The 19,599-nt window shown below is 45.6% G+C and overlaps 1 protein-coding gene across 2 annotated transcripts in view; it reads left to right on the plus strand.

Annotated features, from left to right (window-relative positions):
* The window catches only part of NPLOC4 (NPL4 homolog, ubiquitin recognition factor), a 74,234-nt gene that overhangs the window by 18,686 nt on the left and 35,949 nt on the right, over positions 1-19,599 (plus strand). For both annotated transcript variants that reach the window (XM_003274826.4, XM_030827473.1), the window contains exons 5-11: positions 2,381-2,429; positions 3,820-3,914; positions 5,814-5,937; positions 7,902-8,081; positions 12,127-12,213; positions 15,263-15,334; positions 16,331-16,457. In XM_003274826.4, coding sequence (XP_003274874.1) covers positions 2,381-2,429; positions 3,820-3,914; positions 5,814-5,937; positions 7,902-8,081; positions 12,127-12,213; positions 15,263-15,334; positions 16,331-16,457 — 734 coding nt within the window. The remainder of the gene's footprint in view (positions 1-2,380; positions 2,430-3,819; positions 3,915-5,813; positions 5,938-7,901; positions 8,082-12,126; positions 12,214-15,262; positions 15,335-16,330; positions 16,458-19,599) is intronic.

The following is a 19,599-nucleotide window of genomic DNA, read 5'->3' on the forward strand; positions in this document are numbered from 1 at the left end:
ATGCTGTGTCTCTCATTTCACAGCGGTTGGATGATTTTGACCTGCCACACTAGTGTGCGCTCTCTATCCCTGCAGTAAGCATTTCACTTGCAGAAGATGCTGTGCCTTGGAATATTCCCTCCTCACCTGGGGCTATATGAAGTGCTTACGCATATGTACATTTGTTTATTTTAGATTTCTTGCAATTCCTTTTAAATAAACCAGTGAGAAGGATCTGAGTTTACACTTGGCCATGTGAAATTGTCTGAGCGAAGGTTGTCTCTGCAGTGGGGCCTTTTTTAAAATGCATCACTCTGTAGATGTGACGGGGTGCTGACTTTGAGGTATTGGGATTCCAAATGCTGCATTAGCAACTTTTATGTCTTAGATCAGAGAGCCATAAATGGCGCTCAGCTGCCATTGGCATGGAGCCACTTTGTAGCCATAGCCATTAGCCGGCGTGTCTCCTCCATTTGTGTTTCCTCCCAGGGGCCTGGCGCTGGCTTGCTTGCATGATCTGTGTCTTCATTGCTTCATTAGCAGCTTGTGAGAGTGTGTGTGTGTGTGTGTGTGTGTGTGTGTGTGTGTGTGTGTCTGTGTGAGAGAGAGAGAGAATTCTGACCCATCATCACTTAGAGCCTGCCTATTAGGAAGTACAGAGACCACCTCTGTTCTGCAACACAGAGCTCATACGCATCTAAGAATTCTGACCCCATTTAGAAAGGGATCTGATTGAGCCCCAGAGGGACTGCCACCGGCATTCTCACCACCCCACCGCTGCCCTCGTAAACTAGCATAACTCTCCTTCAGATTGTGCGTGTTGTGCTCCCAAGGCTTCTGTGACTGAAAATGTCAGAAAGCCATGGGATAAGTTCTTTTCGTTGTTGTTATTTCCCAAAATGCACATGAAGTAGGTATTTTCCAAACTTGGAGTATTTATGCACCGCTCTCAGGCCCTTTGCCATGTTCACGTATCAGCTTTGTTATTATTTATTTAACACTTTTTTTTTTTTTTTTTTGAGACGGACTCTCACTCTATCGCCCAGGCTGGAGTGCAGTGGCGTGATGTCCGCTCACTGCAAGCTCCGTCCCCCAGGTTCATGCCATTCTCCTGCCTCAGCCTCCCAAGTAGCTGGGACTACAGGCGCCCGCCACCACGCCTGGCTAATTTTTTTGTATTTTTAGTAAAGACGGGGTTTCACCGTGTTTGCCAGGATGGTCTGGATCTCCTGACTTCGTGATCCACTCGCCTCAGCCTCCTAAAGTGCTGGGATTAAAGGGTGCAAGCCACCACACCTGGCCTATTTAACACTTTTCTTTAAATGGACTTGGCCAGGCACAGTTGCTCACGCCTGTAATCCCAGCACTTTGGGAGGCTGAGGCAGGTGGATAACCTGAGGTCAGGAGTTTGAGACCAGCCTGACCAATATGGTGAAACCCCATCTCTACTAAAAATACAAAAATTAGCCAGGCATGGTGGTGTGCACCTGTAGTCCCAGCTACTTGGGAGGCTGAGACAAGAGAATCGCTTGAACCAAGGAGTTGGAGGTTGCTGGGAGCGGAGATCGCACCACTGCACTCCAGCCTGGGTGACGGAGTGAAACTCTGTCTCAAAAAAAAAAAAAAAAAAAAAAAAACCAACTATTTTATTTATTTATTTATTTATTTGAGTGGAATTTCACATTCATCTCCCAGGCTGGAGTGCAATGGCACAATCTCAGCTCATTGTAACCTTCGCCTCCCAGGTTCAAGCAATTCTCCTGCCTCAGCCTTCCTAGTTCCTGGCATTACAGGTGCTTGCCACCATGTCCGGCTAATTTTTGTATTTTTAGTAGAGAAGGGGTTTCGCCATGTTGGCCAGGCTTGTCTTTAACTCCTGACCTCAGGTGACCCACCCGTCTCAGCCTCCCAAAGTGTTGGGATTAGAGGTGTGAGCCACTGCCTTCGGCCAATAAACTACTTAAATTGACTTTGAGTTTATTCACTTTTATCTTTGGTTTGTGTCATTTTAAGCAGTGGATACCCATGAAGTCACAGGTTTGATGTGCGCATCAGTTTTTTCTAATTCATATCAACATAAGTAGTAAACTTTTGGGTGTGGTGGTGCACACCTGGAGTCCCAGATACTCGGGGAGGCTGAGGTGGGAGTGCTTGAGCCCAGGAGGTCAAGGCTGCAGGGAGCCGTGATCACCACTGCACTCCAGCCTGGGCGATAGTGAGAGCCTATCTTTAAACAAAACAAAACAACAATTAAAATATAAATGTTTACCATGTGCCATCTGGAATATAACTCCACGTGGGCAGGGAAACACTGTTAAAGTAGGACGTATGTGTGAGACGGCAGCAGCGGAACACAGACATCCTCACTGCTCTGCCTTTTTCTGCCTTGTACTCTCCTCAGATGCCGCCACGGCCCTTTGGGGAAATGCGTGCACTGCGTCCCTCTAGAGGTGAGAGTCTCTGCGGAGTAAGTTCTGGGCCGGTGTGGGGGGCTGCGGGTAGACAGCTGTCTTAAGTGCTTTCCCTGAGTCCACGCACTTGGTTGTAGTGGTTCAAAGAACTTATCTATTTATTGTCCTGGGCCTCATATTCTCCCTAGTGCAAGCTGCACACAGGACGAGCCTTTATTTATGGGAGTGACCTTCTCGCTGGATTATGAATGGCTGAAGCATTTCTGTGGCTGTGATAAAGGGGCAGCATTTACAGCGTGCTCCCTGGACAATCCTTTTCAGATCTGACACAAAGCTGAGCCTGTCGGCTTCCATGCTTATCATTGTTTTGATTTACTTTGCCTTGAATCTCACATCTCTTCTACTGGTTTGTCCTGGTGAGATTGAGAGTTACCATAATAATGCTGACTGGAACTGTTAATGCTGGATTTACAGCAGGAAGGCCAACCTGATTTTCTTCATGAGGCGTCTCTTGCCTCATCTTGTGGCATTTCTTTTTGCACAATTTTCCTGAAACTCATTTGACTTAGAGCGTTTTGTGTTTAATATAGGTTCATTTTAATCTTGAAAAGATAACTGGCACACAAAGAAAAACTTGCTTCTGGCTATGTGTGGTTACGCTTGTAGTCCCAACACTTTGGGAGGCCAGGGCCAGAGGATCACTTGAGCCTAGGAATTGTTCAGCCTGGGCAACTCTTTTTTTGTATACCCTATCTCTACAAAAAAATTTAAAAAATTAGCTGGGTGTGGTGGTTCACGCCTATAGTCCCAGCTACTCGGGAAGCTGAGGCAAGAGAATCACTTGAGGCTGGGAGGTCGACGCTGCAGTGAGTCGTGATTGCACCACTGTACTCCAGCCTGGGCAAAAGTGTGAAACCCCATCTCTAAAACAATTAAATTGGCCGGACTCAGTGGCTCACGCCTGTAATCCTAGCACTTTGGAAGGCCAAGGCGGGTGTATCATAAGGTCAGGAGTTTGAGACCAGCCTGGCCAATATGCTGAAAGCCCGTCTCTACTAAAAATACAAAAATTAGCTGGGTGTGGCGGCGCGTACCTGTAGTCCTAGATACTTGGGAGGCAGAGGCAGAAGAATTGCTTGAACCTAGAGGTTGAGGTTGTAGTGAGCAGAGGTTGTGCCACTGCACTCCAGCCTGGGCGACAGAGCGAGACTCCGTCTCAAAACAAACAAACAAAAAACAAATTAATTAAAAAAAGAAAAACTTGGTTCTGACCTAGAGTGGTTAAGGGAGACCCCAGTACCTGCTTTTGCTGTGGGCCTTGACTTGCCGAGGCCATGCTGCCTGGCCTCTCCCTGTGCATAGCGGAGGCTCAGAGCCTGGAGTGCCCGGCAGGTATGAGACTGCACTCGCTTACTCTGTGTCTTGGCAGCCGTTCGATGAGGACTATCTAAACCATCTCGAGCCTCCCGTGAAGCACATGTCCTTCCACGCCTACATCCGGAAGCTGACTGGAGGGGCTGACAAGTAAGCAACTTGCTGTAACCTGGTTGTGCGTAAATTCCTTTTTGTGTATCTGGCAGTTGTTGCTTATAGCCAGTGAATGTGTGAATGAGAGAAGTAAAGATGAGAAGGGGTCACACACCTTTGAAAGTTACCCTGGTTCTATATTTATTTATTTATTTATGTTTTATATACACATACATGTTTTTAAGAGATGGGGTCTCACTATGTTGCCCAGGCTGGTCTGGAACTCCTTGGCTCAAGTGATCCTCCTGCCTTGGTTTCCCCAAAGTGTTGGATTACAGGCATGAGCCACCTCGCCTGGCCAACCTGGTTCTAGAAGGGAGCTAGCAAGGCAGCGACTGTGCAGGCGCCTGGCTGCATGGCCACAGTGCAGTATCAGACAGAGGCTGTCCCCACACACACCGCCCCAGCAAGTTAGCATCTGTGATGGTGGCCTGTTGGTTTTGTGGTCTGAGTTCATTCTCTGCTTTTCAGAAAAACAATTACCCTGTGATAATCTCAGCTTCCCCACTTCAGTGCCTGGTAACCCTTTCCCCAGAGCCTGGCCTCTGAGTCAGCTTGGTTTTCAGCCACAGCAGGGGCTGCAGCCACTCATCCTCATGGTACCACAGTAGTTGCCCACAGGCTCAGCCAGGTGGGCACAGGTGGTAACAGTGGCCAGAAAGGGGTGAACTGAGCATTTTGATTTCTTTTAAGCCATGGCAAGCCCTTGCCTGTATGACCTTCTCCTGTTGGCTCTCTGTACACCCTACCAGAATACCAGGCTTCAGCTATTATTTTATAATTCCTGCGACAAGACGAGATGGTGGCTGAACTGAAGTCAGCAACATTTTGTGAAGGATGTCATATTCGCCTGATTGTAGCTTTTCTCTGACAACCCGCTGACATCCTAAAATGACTTTTTAAAAATGTTAGACCAGAAGAAAAAACCTACTAGAAACCCACTATTGCTTGTCATTGGGGAAAGCTATGGAACTCTCTGGACTAAGGAGTGGGTGCGGATTGATTGTAGTGAAAGAGACTTGGTCAGCCTTTTGTCAGTCTAGGTCAAGGAACACAGTCTCTAGTGAGGGCGTGTTTGTGGCTGCCATTAACATGCAGATTCAGTGACGGGTCATTGCTTCCTAGATGCTATGATACCAAAAATGGCTCACCACAAAAAACGATCAGTATGTGAGGTAATGCATATGTTAATTAGCTCAATTTAGCCGTTCCACAGTGTGGACATGTTTCAGAATATCATTTTGTACACTGTAAATATATCGTTTTTATTTGAAAAACAAAACCTCACGTCCACCTTAAAGATACAGATTTTTTTTTTTGTCAGTTACATTTCAGTAAAGCTGGAGAAAAAGTTCAGAGCAGGGTCCAGGATTTTCTCATTGACAATCTTCAACAGTAGTTTTTATTTTAGCCTAAAGCAGAGTAAAGATGCCTTAATTATATATCCTAATCAGATTTTTCCCACGAATAAGATTTTTTTACAAATATCTAAGTACTGGGCTAATGTCAAAGTTTCTGATAATTTAATGAAACCTGAACGAGCCTCATGTCCGCTCAGTGGCACAGGTGAGATCAGTAGATATTCTGCTGTATTCTTGAAAACTTTTTTGGATGTTAGTGATAGATGGTAAAAAACACCACAGTTTGGTAGGAAAGTAGTCGTGTGTTCCTGTATGGTTGAAGTATGTGGGACAGAAGCTAGGATTCGGAATGTGCTGGAACTGTAGGTAGAGCTTCCATTAGAATCATCCTTAGCCCATCTTCCCTGCTGCTGCCACTTGCTTAGCTCCTGAGATGCTGTTCAGGAGATATAAGATACATAGCATGTCATTTCCAGCCTCTTGCTCAACTTTTCACCAATGTGATGTTTAATTAAGTTGCTTCTCTTCTATGTAGGGGGAAATTTGTTGCCCTGGAGAACATCAGCTGCAAGATTAAGTCAGGGTGCGAGGGGCACCTCCCGTGGCCGAACGGCATCTGTACTAAGTGCCAGCCGAGCGCCATCACGCTGAACAGACAGGTGAGATGTTCCCTGTCTATCTAGATTTATTTTCCTGGCTGAGAAACGGATATTTCCAGAAGAGCCCCTTGGAGTGGAATGCTATTAGCACTATGTGTGGTGGATTTTCAGTACTTTTTGATAGATTGAATGATCCTTTTGTGGAAGTGGTACACTGAATATGTCATTTTTAAGACTTCTTGCTCTTGGAGGTATGGAGTGCGAGCCCTCAGTTCTCTGTTTTGCTGGCTCGTATGGAGGCAGAATGTTCCTGGTGATTATTTAAAATCCTCAGTGGTTGTGAGGAAACTGGCTCTGAAGGTTGGTAAAGGGGCACCCCTTGGACCAGCTCTGAGTACCTGTCCAGGCTGGCTTAAGGAGAGAATGTGGCTCAGGAAGGAGGGGGCGTTCCGGCCTTTCTGGATGTTCTGCTGTCCTTGTCCCGCCTCTGAGAGTAGCCTACCTCGCCTTCCTGCTGCCACTGTGCCCTTAGAGAAAACGGCTCCTTAGAGAGAATTCCGTGGCCTCCTTGACTTTTTTGGAAACCTCCTGTTCTCTATTCCTTTTTTCTTCTTGAAAACTACTTTATTTTGGCCAGGCAAGGTGGCTCACACCTGTAATCCCAGCACTTTGGGAGACTGAGGCGGGCGGATCACCTGAGGTCAGGAGTTCAAGACCAGCCTGACCAATATGGTGAAACACCACCTCTACTAAAAATACAAAAATTAGCCGGGCATAGTGGTGGGCGCCTGTCGTCCCGGTTGCTCAGGAGGCTGAGGCAGGAGAATCACGAACCTGGGAGGCGGAGGTTGCAGTGAGCCAGAATCACACCACTGCACTCCAGCCTGGGTGACAGAGCGAGACTCCGTCTCAAAAAAAAAAAGAAAACTCGTTCGTTTTTTGCCCTAGAGATTGTGCAAACCTGTATTTTAGGTTAAATCACAATGGAATTATTTTGAATTTATTGATAGATGAAACCCATCTCCATCCTCCTATACCCCCCTGTCCCGCCACTGGACTCTGAAGTGGTCTAAAGGGCAGAGCATTTTTTTTTTTTTTTTTTTTTTGAGGCAGAGTCTCACTCTGTAGCCCAGGCTGAATTGCAGTGGTGCAATCTTGGCTCACTGTAACCTCAGCCTCCCAGGTGCAAGCGATTCTATTGCCTCAGCCTCCCAAGTAGCTGGGATTACAGGCATGAGCCACCATGCCTGGCTAATTTTTGTATTTTTAGTAGAGACAGGATTTCACTGTGTTGAATAATTTTTGAGGTTTAACTCCTGGCCTCAAGAGATCCACCTGCCTCGGCCTCCCAAAGTGCTGGGATTACAGGCATGAGCCACTGTGCCTGACTGGTTTTTTTCTTAAGTAATGTGTATTTTTATTTTTTGAATAGAATAGCAGATTATTATTATTATTATTATTTTTTTTTTTGAGACAGAGTTTTGCTCTGTCACCCAGTCTGGAGTGCAGTGGTGCCATCTCAGCTCACTGCAAGCCCCACCTCCCGGGTTCACGCCATTCTCCTGCCTCAGCCTCCTGAGTAGCTGAGACTATAGGCGCCTGCCACCACGCCTGGCTCTGGCTAATTTTTTTGTATTTTTACAAAATACAAGAAAAATAGAGACGGGATTTCATCGTGTTAGTCGGGATGGTCTCGATTTCCTGACCTCGTGATCCGCCCGCCTTGGCCTCCTAAAGTGCTGGGATTACAGGTGTGAGCCACCGCACCCAGCCCAGATGTTTATTTTTTAAGATACAAGGGGTCTCACTCTGTCGCCCAGGCTGGACTTGAACTCCTGGGCTTAAGCGATCCTCTAGCCTCGGCCTCCTGAGTATCTGGGACCATAGGCATGCACCATCACACCCTATTGGTTTGTTTTTTAAAGAACTAGGTAAAAGATATTTATGAATGGTTTGTGTTAGAAAAACAAGTGATTTCTTTTTGATGGCATGTTTTCATCAGCCCACTCTTGTTAACTCTACAGAAGTACAGGCATGTGGACAATATCATGTTTGAGAATCATACCGTCGCTGACCGCTTTCTTGACTTCTGGAGAAAGACAGGGAACCAGCATTTCGGGTACTTATATGGACGGTACACGGAGCACAAAGACATTCCCCTTGGCATCAGGGCTGAAGTGGCTGCGATTTATGAGCCACCTCAGGTAAACATGACGGGATTCAAGTTCCTGAGTTTCTGCGTTTGGAGGCTGTGGGGGACGCCCTTTCGGAGAGGCCTTGCCCTGTTCGCTTTGTTGTTTGTGCCCCTCTGTCACACGCCGGTGCACATGCACAGCATTTTCTGAGTTATTGGAGAGTGAGATCATGGCTCCTAAAACCTTCAGTGTATGTTCCTAAGGATAAGGATATTTTCTTACACAACTGGTACATTTGCCACTATTGATACAGTGTTTTTATCTCGTCTGCTGTGTCCAGGTTTGCTCATTGCCTCCGTAGTGTCCAGGTGCTCAGTCCTCCTTGTGTCATTCTGTGTCTCTTCCACCACGCAGCAGTCACTGTCTTAGGAACCATGGAGAAGGCCACAGACACACCTTAGCACCAATCACCAAAGTGTCACCAGAGTAACAAAAACTGCCACCAAAATAGGACTGATAACAATTTAAGATTTGTTCGGAGGGGAAAGAAGTGTCCTGAGGGTATATCCCGTAGGGTGTGTGCACAGCTAGTCACTGTGCTTGGAAGTCATTGGAAGGCCCCCTCGGTATGATTATGCCACCAACTAGTTACACATTGTATTTCCGGTTTTTAGGAATTGGGCTGTGTGTGTATATTTATATAAATTTCAGTTTGTTTTGTAATTATGTATAATATTTATGTAGTATATTTTACATACATTTTATTGCAAAAGTAAAAAGTAAACAAATATTGAATGCTAGTTAATGATATGCGTGCTGTACTATTTAGGGAGAAGTACATTTATGTCTGTAATATACTTGAAATCCAATAGAAAAATAAAATGAATTGATGGGTGACTAGAGGGACAGATAGTGCACAGGAAATGTTCATGCTGAATCTAGGGGTGGGTATATGAGTATCCGTTGTAAAATTCTTTAAATTAGCTGTATGTTAGACATTTTTAATTTTTATTTATTTATTTTTTAGAAATGAGTCTTGCTCTGTTGCCCAGACTGGAGTGCAGTTGTGCAATCATAGCTTACTGCAGCCTTGACCTCCTGGGCTCAAGCGATCCTCCTGCCTCAGCCTTCTGAGTAGCTGGGACTACAGGTGCATGCCACCATGCCAAGCTAGTTTTTAAATTTTTGGTAGAGTCAGGGTCTCGCTATATTGCCCAGGTTGGTCTTGAACTACTGGCCTCAAGTGATCCTCACATCTTTGCCTCTTGAACTGTTGGGATTACAGGTAGGAGCCACTGTGCCCAGCCAGAAATATTTTTAAAAGTTGGAAAAGAAAAAAAATGTGCACATTTCCAAAGTCATATTTACAAACAAGGTATATTCATTTCCCTTTACCCTGCTTTCCTCTGTAGGTAGCCCCTAGAGTTTAAAACGTTTTTTTCTTTTTGAGACAGTGTCTCACTCTGTTGCCCAGGCTGGAGTGCAGTAGTGCCATCACGGCTCAGTGCAGCCTCAATTGCAGCCCTCTTGGGCTCAAGCAATCTTCCTGCCTCAGCCTCCCAAGTATCTGGGACTACAGGCGTGTACCACCATGTCTGACTTTTATATATATGTGTGTGTGTGTGTGTATATATATATGTATATATGTGTATATATATATAGTGTGTGTGTGGAGACAGATCTCGCCATGTTGCCCAGGCTGGTCTGGAACTCCTGGGCTTACACAGTTGACTCGCCTCAGCCTACCAAAATTCTGGGATTATAAGCGTGAGCCACCATGCTCAGCCTAAAATCTTTTTAGTTGGACTTCCTGAAGTTTGATTTTTTTTTTTTTTTTTTTTTTTTAATTTTGAGACAGAGTTTTACTCTGTCACCCAGGCTGGAGTGCAGTGGCACGATCTCCACTCACTTCAACCTCCGCCTTCCGGGTTCAAGTGATTCTCCTGCCTCAGGCTCCTGAATAGCTGGGATTACAGGTGCCGCCACCATGCCTGGCTAATTTTTGTATTTTTAGTAGAGACAGGGTTTCACCATGTTGGTCAGGCTGGTCTCAAACTCCTGACCTCGTGATCCACCTGCCTCAGCCTCCCAAAGTGTTGGGATTATAGGCGTGAGCCACTGCGCCCGGCCTGATTTTTTTTAAATTGTTTAATTGTTTAATTTTTTTTCTATACAGAGAGGGTCTCTGTGTGGCCCACACTGGTCTCAAACTCCTGGCCTCAAGTGATCCTACTGCCTTGGCCTCCCAAAGTACTAAAATTACCAGCATGAGCCATTGCACCTGGCAAAAGTTTGGGTTTGTTTGTTTGTTTGTTTTGTTTTGTTTTGAAACAAGGTCTCTCTCCTGAGCGAGATCCTCTTACCTCTTTCTCCCAAGTAGCTGGGACTATCGGTATATGCCACTGAGCCTGGCTAGTTTTGTTTTTTTTGTATGTGTGACATTTTTAGTGTAAGCACATACACACACACGTGCATGCACACACATTCATACTATCCGCCTTCTTTGTTTCTTTGTGCCTATACTATATTATGTGCACTTTTTCCACCTAACACTGTCTTGTGGAGATCACCGGATGGCTAGCCTCCTATTTAGATAACCTGACTGGGAGGCGGGCTGGAGTGCCTTGCAGCTGCTTTCAGTGTTTGCTGATCAGAGTCTGAAACTGCAGGCTATGCACGGGTAATAGCTGGTGTACAGGCTTTCTAGTAGCCCCTGCACAAATGTGTGTCTTTCTTGGCTGTATTTATATGGATTTTCAGTGACATTTTTGGTATCTTTGCATAGCAATAGATGTAGTGTTTCATGAGGCCTTGCCATGGTTCTTTTAAAAAGAGACACTAGATGGCAGTAGAGACCCCGCCAGTGAAGTCTCAATCCTTAGGTCACTGTGCTGTACTCAGGATGCTGCTTTTCGAAGCACAAAGTATTCAGATTCAGTTTTTTTAAAGGGTCTCTTTCATGGAGAGTCAACGGTTCTATTAAAAGTATAATTGAGGCCAGCCGTGGTGGCTCACGCTTATAATCCCAGCACTTTGTAGGGGTGAGGCAGATCACTTGAGGCCAGGAGTTCAAGACCAGCCTGGCTGACACAGCAAAACCCCGTTTCTACTAAAAATACACACACAAAAATTTGCTTATGCAGCTTATGCTGCCACATGTCATTAAACAAGTCCTTTTCTTAGATTTTTCTCTGAGTTTGTGATTTAACCTATGTTCTGGAGGTATTAATGACCTCCATATGGGTAATATCCAGCAAACGTAAACTTCTTTGTGTTTTTGCCAGATTTTGACTGATTTACAAGGATATGCCCAGTTACTGTAACTCAATTTGGGATTACCTTTACCTTTCCTATTCTTATGGCTGGGGTTTCTGCATGGAATGATACCTATTAATGACCCGCAAGCTACATTTAAGTGAACATTAATGATTTTGGTAAGCTTGGTCCACTCTGGGAAGTGATGTGCTGTGGTTGGTTTCAGTTGTATGGGAGCCAGTCGAAGCTACAACTCATCGACTGCCCTGTGCCAGATGGAAGGAGGTGGTTGATTTTTGAACACCTTTTCCCTTCCTTAGGGTTGGTGAGCTCATCGCTCTCTGTGGAGTTCATAGTGTCTCTCTAACACAGTATCTTAGTTGTGAAGCCCAGCATTGTCCCTGCAGGAGTGGCACACAGATTTTCCAAGGCTGTTTTCTGGGAATGGATGTTACCTTACAGTTTGAGTCTTGCCTAATTTAGCCAAACCTGTTTGGAGTGAAGCTACTTATCCAAGGAAGTTTGAAAGTAACTTAATTCCCTGATGAAGAACTTTTGAAACAGGCAGAGTATAGACCTTCCCTTCGTCCTGAACGCTCCTGATGCAGAGCTGTGCAGCACACATCAGCTGGGCCCTGCATGCCACATGTTGCAGCCCTGGTAAAAGATGCAGCACAGCCCGAGAAGGAGAGAAGCCGGGAGGCGTGTCGCATGTGTTTTATCTGTGGCTGTAGTTCTCCTTTCTGACAAGGAGGCCCCCAGCACTCCTTGTGACCTGGAGCTGGAAGTGGAAGGGCTTGGGGTGCTGCTTCCTGAGCCCTCTGCTCTAAATCCATCTTCTCCCTTTGATTCCCTGCAGATTGGTACACAGAACAGCTTGGAGCTTCTTGAGGATCCAAAAGCTGAAGTGGTCGATGAAATTGCTGCCAAACTTGGCCTGCGGAAGGTACTGAGGCATCCGGCAGCCAAGCAGGGGGCATGGCTAGGCTCTGTTGGGAATCCAGGCCAGGGGGAGTTGGGGGAGTGGCTGGGCTGTGTGGGGGACTGGCTCTCCCCAGCTGCACAAGGTCAGGTGCAGGCAACATATGTTTTGAAACTTCATGTATGTTTGTTGGGCACCAATAACTTTTATGTTCCTCTGACTTAAACTAAAATGAGAACGTTTTCTTGAGCATTAAAAAAAAAAATCCCAGTGCAGATCTGGCTGTTATATTTCAGCCTTCCAGCCACACTTCATGAGGACTGCTTCAAGTGGGAAACAGAAGCAGGAGTCAGACCCCAGCCGCACCCCTGCTGGCTCCCCTGTGCATGTGTGTCCCTTCTGCCTGAGCTCTCCCTTCATGTAGCTTGGAAGCTGAGGACGGTCAAGGCTGGCATTCCATTGACAGTGTTCATGTTCCGTGCCATGCACTTGGAGCTTCTGCTGTTCCGTCATCAATCATCATTTAATTTCCTGTTTATAATTTAGCTCTCTGAGCCTACAATTCTTCCTAGTTTCATGGAACAGTCAGAAGATGAGAAAAGGATTAACTTTTTTATTCTATTGATCTGGTTTATCTGACATTATTGATAAAATTCCCAGGAACGATTTTAATAAATTCATGTAGAGCCATGAATTTGAACATATCTTACAAGTTTAATGTTAATAAGTATGTTTTATCCTTTATTTCCTAATCAACTCAGACCATGAAAAATAATCTGTAGATTATTTAATCTTCTCTACAGATGAAGCGGGTGAGACTGCAAATGTGACCTAAAACCTAGTAGTGTCATTGAGCAGTCCACACAGTTTTACTCTCTTAGGAAAGAAACATCCTGTTTCTAACAAGGAGTCAACATCTTCATTTAGAGGCATATTTTCGTTCAAATTCTGGAAGTTCTCTCGTTTAAAAGAGATTGGTACAATTTTTTGACCTAATTTGTTATAATCTTATAGTTCATAATCTTGAAATTACTTAAATAATTTTCTCCAAAACACAAGTTTCTCTTTTTATTTTATTTTATTTATTTATTTTTTTTTTTGTGGAGCCTTGCTCTGTCACCCAGGCTGGAGTGCAGTGGCACGATCTTGGCTCACTGCAACCCCTGCCTCCTGGGTTCAAGTGATTCTCCTGCCTCAGCCTCCCGAGTAGCTGGGATTACAGGCGCCCGCCACAACGCCCAGTTAATTTTTGTATTTTTAATAGAGATGAGGTTTCACCATGTTGGCCAGGCTGGTCTTGAGCTCCTGACCTCAGGTGATCCACCCGCCTTGGTCTCCCAAAGTTCTGGGATTATAGGCGTGAGCCACCATGCCTGGCCCAAAATACGAGTTCCTAAGCCCTTATTTTTCTCAGTTTGATTTTAATTTTGCTTTATTTACTGCATAATTACATTAACCCTTTAAGTGTCATTTTCTCTGTTGCCACCACCTTGGGTTTTTCATTCATTGGGGCATGTTTAAAGACAGTGAAAGTCTCCCAGTGGGCTAGTCATGTCTGCCGGGGATGGATGGGAAGAGTTGTGTGTCAGGTAGTGCTGGAGAGAGTCATGGGCAGCAGATCCTTCTTGAGGACAGAAGTGACAACTGCCCGGACTCAAGTACTCTCCTGTGGCGTCGCGACAGGCTTCTCTTGCAGGAATTCACAGGCAGAGGCGGGCCTAAGGATCACACAGCACACAGGCACTGCCACTGAACGTGCAGGGGATGCTAGGTCATGGGTTTCAGATCCTGATACCCTCAGATGCTTCCTTCCGGCCTTGAGCAGGAGCTCCCAGGAGCAGCTGTGTGAAGTCTGCATTATATTACCCCTTTTATATTATGTGTCTTTCTCTAGGAATCCTTTTTCTTAGCTTGTCGGGAAAGACCTACTCTCTGAAGTGTTTATTTGCTTGCTTGTTGTCTGTCTTCCTCTTGGGAATTTAAGTGCCTTTTTCACCCACCTTCTGTTGGTCTCACTCACTGCTGTGTCTCTTGCACCCAGCATGGTGCTGGGCAGAGCTGGTGCTGAGGAAACTCATCTCTAACCCAGCAGCACCAGAGGGAGGGTGGCCAGTTTCTACTGAACAGAGATGGAGATCCCTGGGTGTGGCCTGGCATCTTACTTGAGGAACCTGTTGATGTAGATTAACCTGGCTCACAAAAAGGAGTTTCTGACTGAGAACATTCTTTTTAAGCTCTCTGGGCAGAAGCCAGAAAACATTCATCATCTGTCTTTTTTTTTTTTTTTTTTTTTTTTTGAGACGGAGTCTCGCTCTGTGGGCCAGGCTGGAGTACAGTGATGCAATCTCGGCTCACTGCAAGCTCCACCTCCTGGGTTCACACCATTCTCCTGCCTCAGCCTCCCGAGTAGCTGGGACTGCAGGCGCCCGCCACCACGCCCGGCTAATTTTTTTGTATTTTTAGTAGAGACGGGCTTTCACCGTGTTAGCCAGGATGGTCTTGATCTCCTGACGTCGTGATCCACCGTATTGGCCTCCCGAAGTGTTGGGATTACAGGTGTGAGCCACCGCGCCCGGCCACGCCCAGCTAATTTTTTTTTTTTTTCAAGATGGAGTTTCGCTCTTGTTGCTCAGGCTGGAGTGCAATGGCGCGATCTCGGCTCACTGCAACCTCTGCCTCTCGGGTTCAAGTGATTCTCCTGCCTCAGCCTCCCAAGTAGCTGGGATTACAGGCATACACCACCACCCCAGCTAATTTTGTATTTTTAGTAGAGACAGGGTTTCTCCATGTTGGTCAGGTTGGTCTCGAACTCTCGACCTCGGGTGATCCACCCGCCTTGGCCTCCCAAAGTGCTGGGATTACAGGCGTGAGGCACCGCACCCGGCCTAATTTCTGTATTTTTAGTAGAGATGGGGTTTCACCATATTGGCCAGGATGGTCTCGATCTCTTGACCTCGTGATTCTCCTGCCTCGGCCTCCCAAAGTGCTGGGATTATAGGCGTGAGTCACTGCGCCCAGCCATTCATCATCTATCTTGAGGAGATGTTTAAAAGATACTTTCCTTTTTATTAAGGTTGGCTGGATATTTACAGACCTCGTCTCAGAAGATACCCGAAAGGGTACAGTCCGCTACAGTCGAAATAAGGTGAGGTGGAGACAGGACTGTGCGTGTGGCCCTATGGCTTGGTTATAGATGGTGTTGGCCTGCATTATCAGGGTCTCTTTGCACCGCTGGTTCTAGCTTTCAGGCCCCATTATTTATTTATTTATGATTTTTGAGACGGAGTCTCACTCTTTCGCCCAGGCTGGAGTGCAGTGGCGCAATCTCTGCTCACTGCAAGCAATGCCTCCCGGGTTCACGCCATTCTCCTGCCTCAGCCTCCGGAGAAGCTGGGACTACAGGCGCCCGCCACCAGGGCCGGCTAATTTTTTTGTATTTTTAGTAGAGATGGTGTTCCACTGTGTTAGCCAGGATGGTCTCGATCTCGACCTTGTGATCTGCCCGCCTTGGCCTCCCAGAATGCTGGGATTACAGGCATGAGCCACCGCGCCCAGCCCTCAGGCCCCATTATTTTTCAAGAAGTTCTTCTTGATCAGTGAAGGCCGGATCTCTTGGTCTCATAGAGCTAAACGCATCTTACCTTTACAAAGCAGTGACTTTCAGGGCTCAGCCCAGGGCGGGGTGGTTTGCATAGTGCTTCTGGCCTTCCTAGTCGTGGGTGGTTTTAGGTGAGGAATTGTTAATGGTTAGGAATTGTAGATACTTGTTTCAAAGTGGTTTTGAGTTTTATAGTTTGGTTCTTATTTTTTATTTTTTTGAGACAGAGTCTTGCTCTGTTGCACATGTTGGAGTGCAATGGCACAATCTCAGCTCACTACAGCTTCCTTCTCCTGGGTTCAGGTGTGCGCCACCATACCCAGATAATTTTTTAATTTTTAGTAGAGACAAGGTTTTGCTGTGTTGGCCCAGCTGGTCTCGAACTCTTGTCCTCAAGTGGACCTCCCGCCTCTACCTCTCAAAGTGCCGGAATTAGAGGTGTGAGTCACTGCTGCTGGCTTAGTTCTTATTTTTTAAAGAAGAAATAGAAGTATATTTTGGCATGATGCTGTAAAATTTGATAGGCTGCTTCTCTTGTCTTAGGACACCTATTTCCTAAGTTCAGAAGAGTGCATCACTGCAGGAGACTTCCAGAACAAGCATCCCAACATGTGCCGGCTCTCGCCAGATGGACATTTTGGATCCAAGTTTGTTACTGCAGTAGCTACAGGTATAACAGGGACAGTTTGTACTGTAAATATTACCACCTCGTTAATATATTTTGTTCCTCTTTTTGGTAGCTTTTTATCCTTAACTTAGTTATACTGGACTTTCTTACTGGGCTTGTGGGATATAAATTCCTCCTCTCTTTTTATGGTAAAAATTCTGAACTTAACAGCATAAAACTGTAAACACAAACCCCAAAACTCGTAACAGAATCAGGACCTCCACAGAGCTCTCCTCTAGGCCAGTGCTCTCATTAAAAGTCCACTTTTTTGGCTGGGCGCGGTGGCTCACGCCTGTCATCCCAGCACTTTGGGAGGCCGAGGCGAGTGGATCGCTTGAGGTCAGGAGTTCGAGATCAGCCTGGGCAACATAGTGAAACCCCCATCTCTATTATAAATATAAAAATTAGCTGGGCGTGGTGATGGGCACCTGTAATCCCAGCTACTCAAGGAGCTGAGGCAGGAGAATCACTTGAACCCATCAGGCAGAGGTTGCAGTGAGCTGAGTTTGTACCAGTGCACTCCAGCCTGGGTGACAAGGTGAGACTCTGTCTCAAAAAAAGAAAAGAAAAAAAAGCATATATATATATACACGTATATATATTTATACATATATATATTTATATACGTGTATATTTATACGTATATATATTTATACGTATATATATTTATACGTATATATATATTTATACGTATATATATATTTATACGTATATGTATATTTATACGTATATGTATATGTATATATATTTATACGTATATATGGACAAGGATGTTCCCCTGGGCGACATAGTGAAACTACATCTCAAAAAAAAAAAAAAAAAAAAAAAAAAAAAAAAGCGGGTTTTTTTTTTTTTTTTTTTTTTTTTTGACAGTCTTACTGTCATTTAGGCTGGAGTGCAGTGGCACAATCTCGGCTCACTGCAACATCCACCTCCTGGGTTCAAGTGATTTTTGTGCCCCAGCCTTCAGAGTAGCTGGAATTGTAAGTGCACACCACCATGCCTGGCTAATTTTTGTATTTTTAGTAGAGACTGGGTTTTGCCTTGTTGGCCAGGCTAATCTTGAACTCATGACCTCAAGTGATTCACCCTCATTGGCCTCTCAAAGTGCTGGGATTACAACATCTGTAATCATAGCATTTTGGGAGGTTGAGCCAGGAGGATCTCTTGAGACTGGGAGTTTGAGACCAGCCTGGGCAACATGGGAAGTCCCCGTGTCTACAAAAAATAAATAAATAAAACATTTAAAAAAAAGAAAGAAAGAAAAATGTTCAAGCTGACTGCAGAAGTTTTTGCACTTTGCTGCATATTATTGAGCTTGCTGGGTTTTTGTGTTTTTTGTTTGTTTGTTTTGAGATATGTTCTTGCTCTGTCACCCAGGCTGGAGCACAGTGGTGCAGTCACAGCTCACTGGTGCGACTCCTGGGCTCACGTGATCCGCCCCCATCAGCCTCCCATGTAGTTGGGACTACATGTGTGCACCACCACGCCCAGCTAATTTTTAATTTTTTTTTTTTCCCCTAGAGACGGAGTCTCACTCTGTTGTCCAGGCTGGGGTGCAGTGGTGCGATCTTGGCTCACTGTAAGCTCCGCCTCCCGGGTTCATGCCATTCTCCTGCCTCAGCCTCCCGAGTAGCTGGGACTACAGGCGCCTGCCACCACGCCCGGCTAATTTTTTTGTATTTTTAGTAGAGATGGGGTTTCACCATGTTAGCCAGGATGGTCTTGATCTCCTGATCTTGTGATCCGCCCGCCTCGGCCTCCCAAGTGCTGGAATGGCAGGCGTGAGCCACTGCACCTGGCCTAATTTTAAAATTTTTAGTAGAAATGAAGTCTTGCTGTGTTGCCCAGCCTGTAGTTCCTTGATTTAAGGTGCATTTAGATTGATTTTTGAAATGAATTTACTTTTTGAGGAGTGATAGGCATCTTTCACATGTTAATTATGTTAATAATGCATGTTAACTATTTCACATGTGAATTAGTTGAGTCAGATTTATTTTCCTAAGTTGTTGCTTGGGTTGAGTGCTTAAGGGAAGGGTTGGGAATTTGGGCTAGGATTGAAGGAGGGTCTGGGAATTCTGCGTTACAGAACCTGTTAGTGAGGGCACCCTGGGAAGGATGCTGTCATGGTGGGGGACTCAGGGTAGCTGGAGAGCAGCTGGAGCATCAGGCAGGGGGCACTGGGCACCCAGGAGGGGAGCAGAGAACAAAGGCGCTCATGTCATTTAGAATTCTGCCTGGCCAGCATTGTATTTAGAGATGGGGAGAAAAGTGTCGTCATAGTCTTCTCGGTGTCACATCCCCACACCCCTGCCACGTGTAGGCTGATATCTGGGTACAGTAGTGTAGGCTGGTAGTTTCCAAGCCTATCAGACTCAACTCCTGTTTTTAGAATACTTTGTGATACCCCTTTACTATGCAGAAATAAAATTCATGGGTAACATAGTTAATGTAGGCTGCCAACACACAGAATTCTGAAATGGAAGGCAGAGTAGTATCCTAACTGTAACATCAACGGAAAGTGATAGGAAAGAAACAGAATAAAGTCGTATGTTTAGGTGTGTCAGTGCTTCTGGACTGACTCGTGAGGACAGCACAGCGGGATCCGTGCTGGCCTGTGTGGGCAAGGGCTGAGCACAGGGCTGGGTCCAGGCCTCTCAGCTGGCCTTGCCGTCAGCAACATGGCTTCCTGAGAGGCTCAACAGCTCTCCACCCAGTTCCAAGCAGAAGAGTGTGCCCTTGCCTCAGCTTACACTATTGTAGTCCCAGATAATTCAGTGTGCATTAAAACTGTGCCTGTCTGTTTTATGGCTGTTTATAAAATAGAATTGCTTCTAATCTCATATCATTGTAAGTAGTGGTTTTTGCCTACATAAGTGTGTAGCGGGCATTCAGAGTCTTGTGGGATATGGAACAGTTCCATAGTATTTCAGTGTGGTTTTAATGTCTATTTTATTCTGAGTGAAATTGAGGATCTTTTATTTTTATTTTTAATGTTTTTTGAGGCAGTCTTGTTCTGTCACCCAGGCTGGAGTGCAGTGGCACAATCTTGGCTCACTGCAACCTCTGCCTCTGGGTTCAAATGATTCTTGTGCCTCAGCCTCTCAAGTAGCTGGGATTACAGGTGCACACCAACACACCCGGC

The sequence above is a fragment of the Nomascus leucogenys genome, chromosome 14, assembly GCF_006542625.1.
Source record: "Nomascus leucogenys isolate Asia chromosome 14, Asia_NLE_v1, whole genome shotgun sequence".
Classification (NCBI taxonomy): Eukaryota; Metazoa; Chordata; class Mammalia; order Primates; family Hylobatidae; genus Nomascus; species Nomascus leucogenys.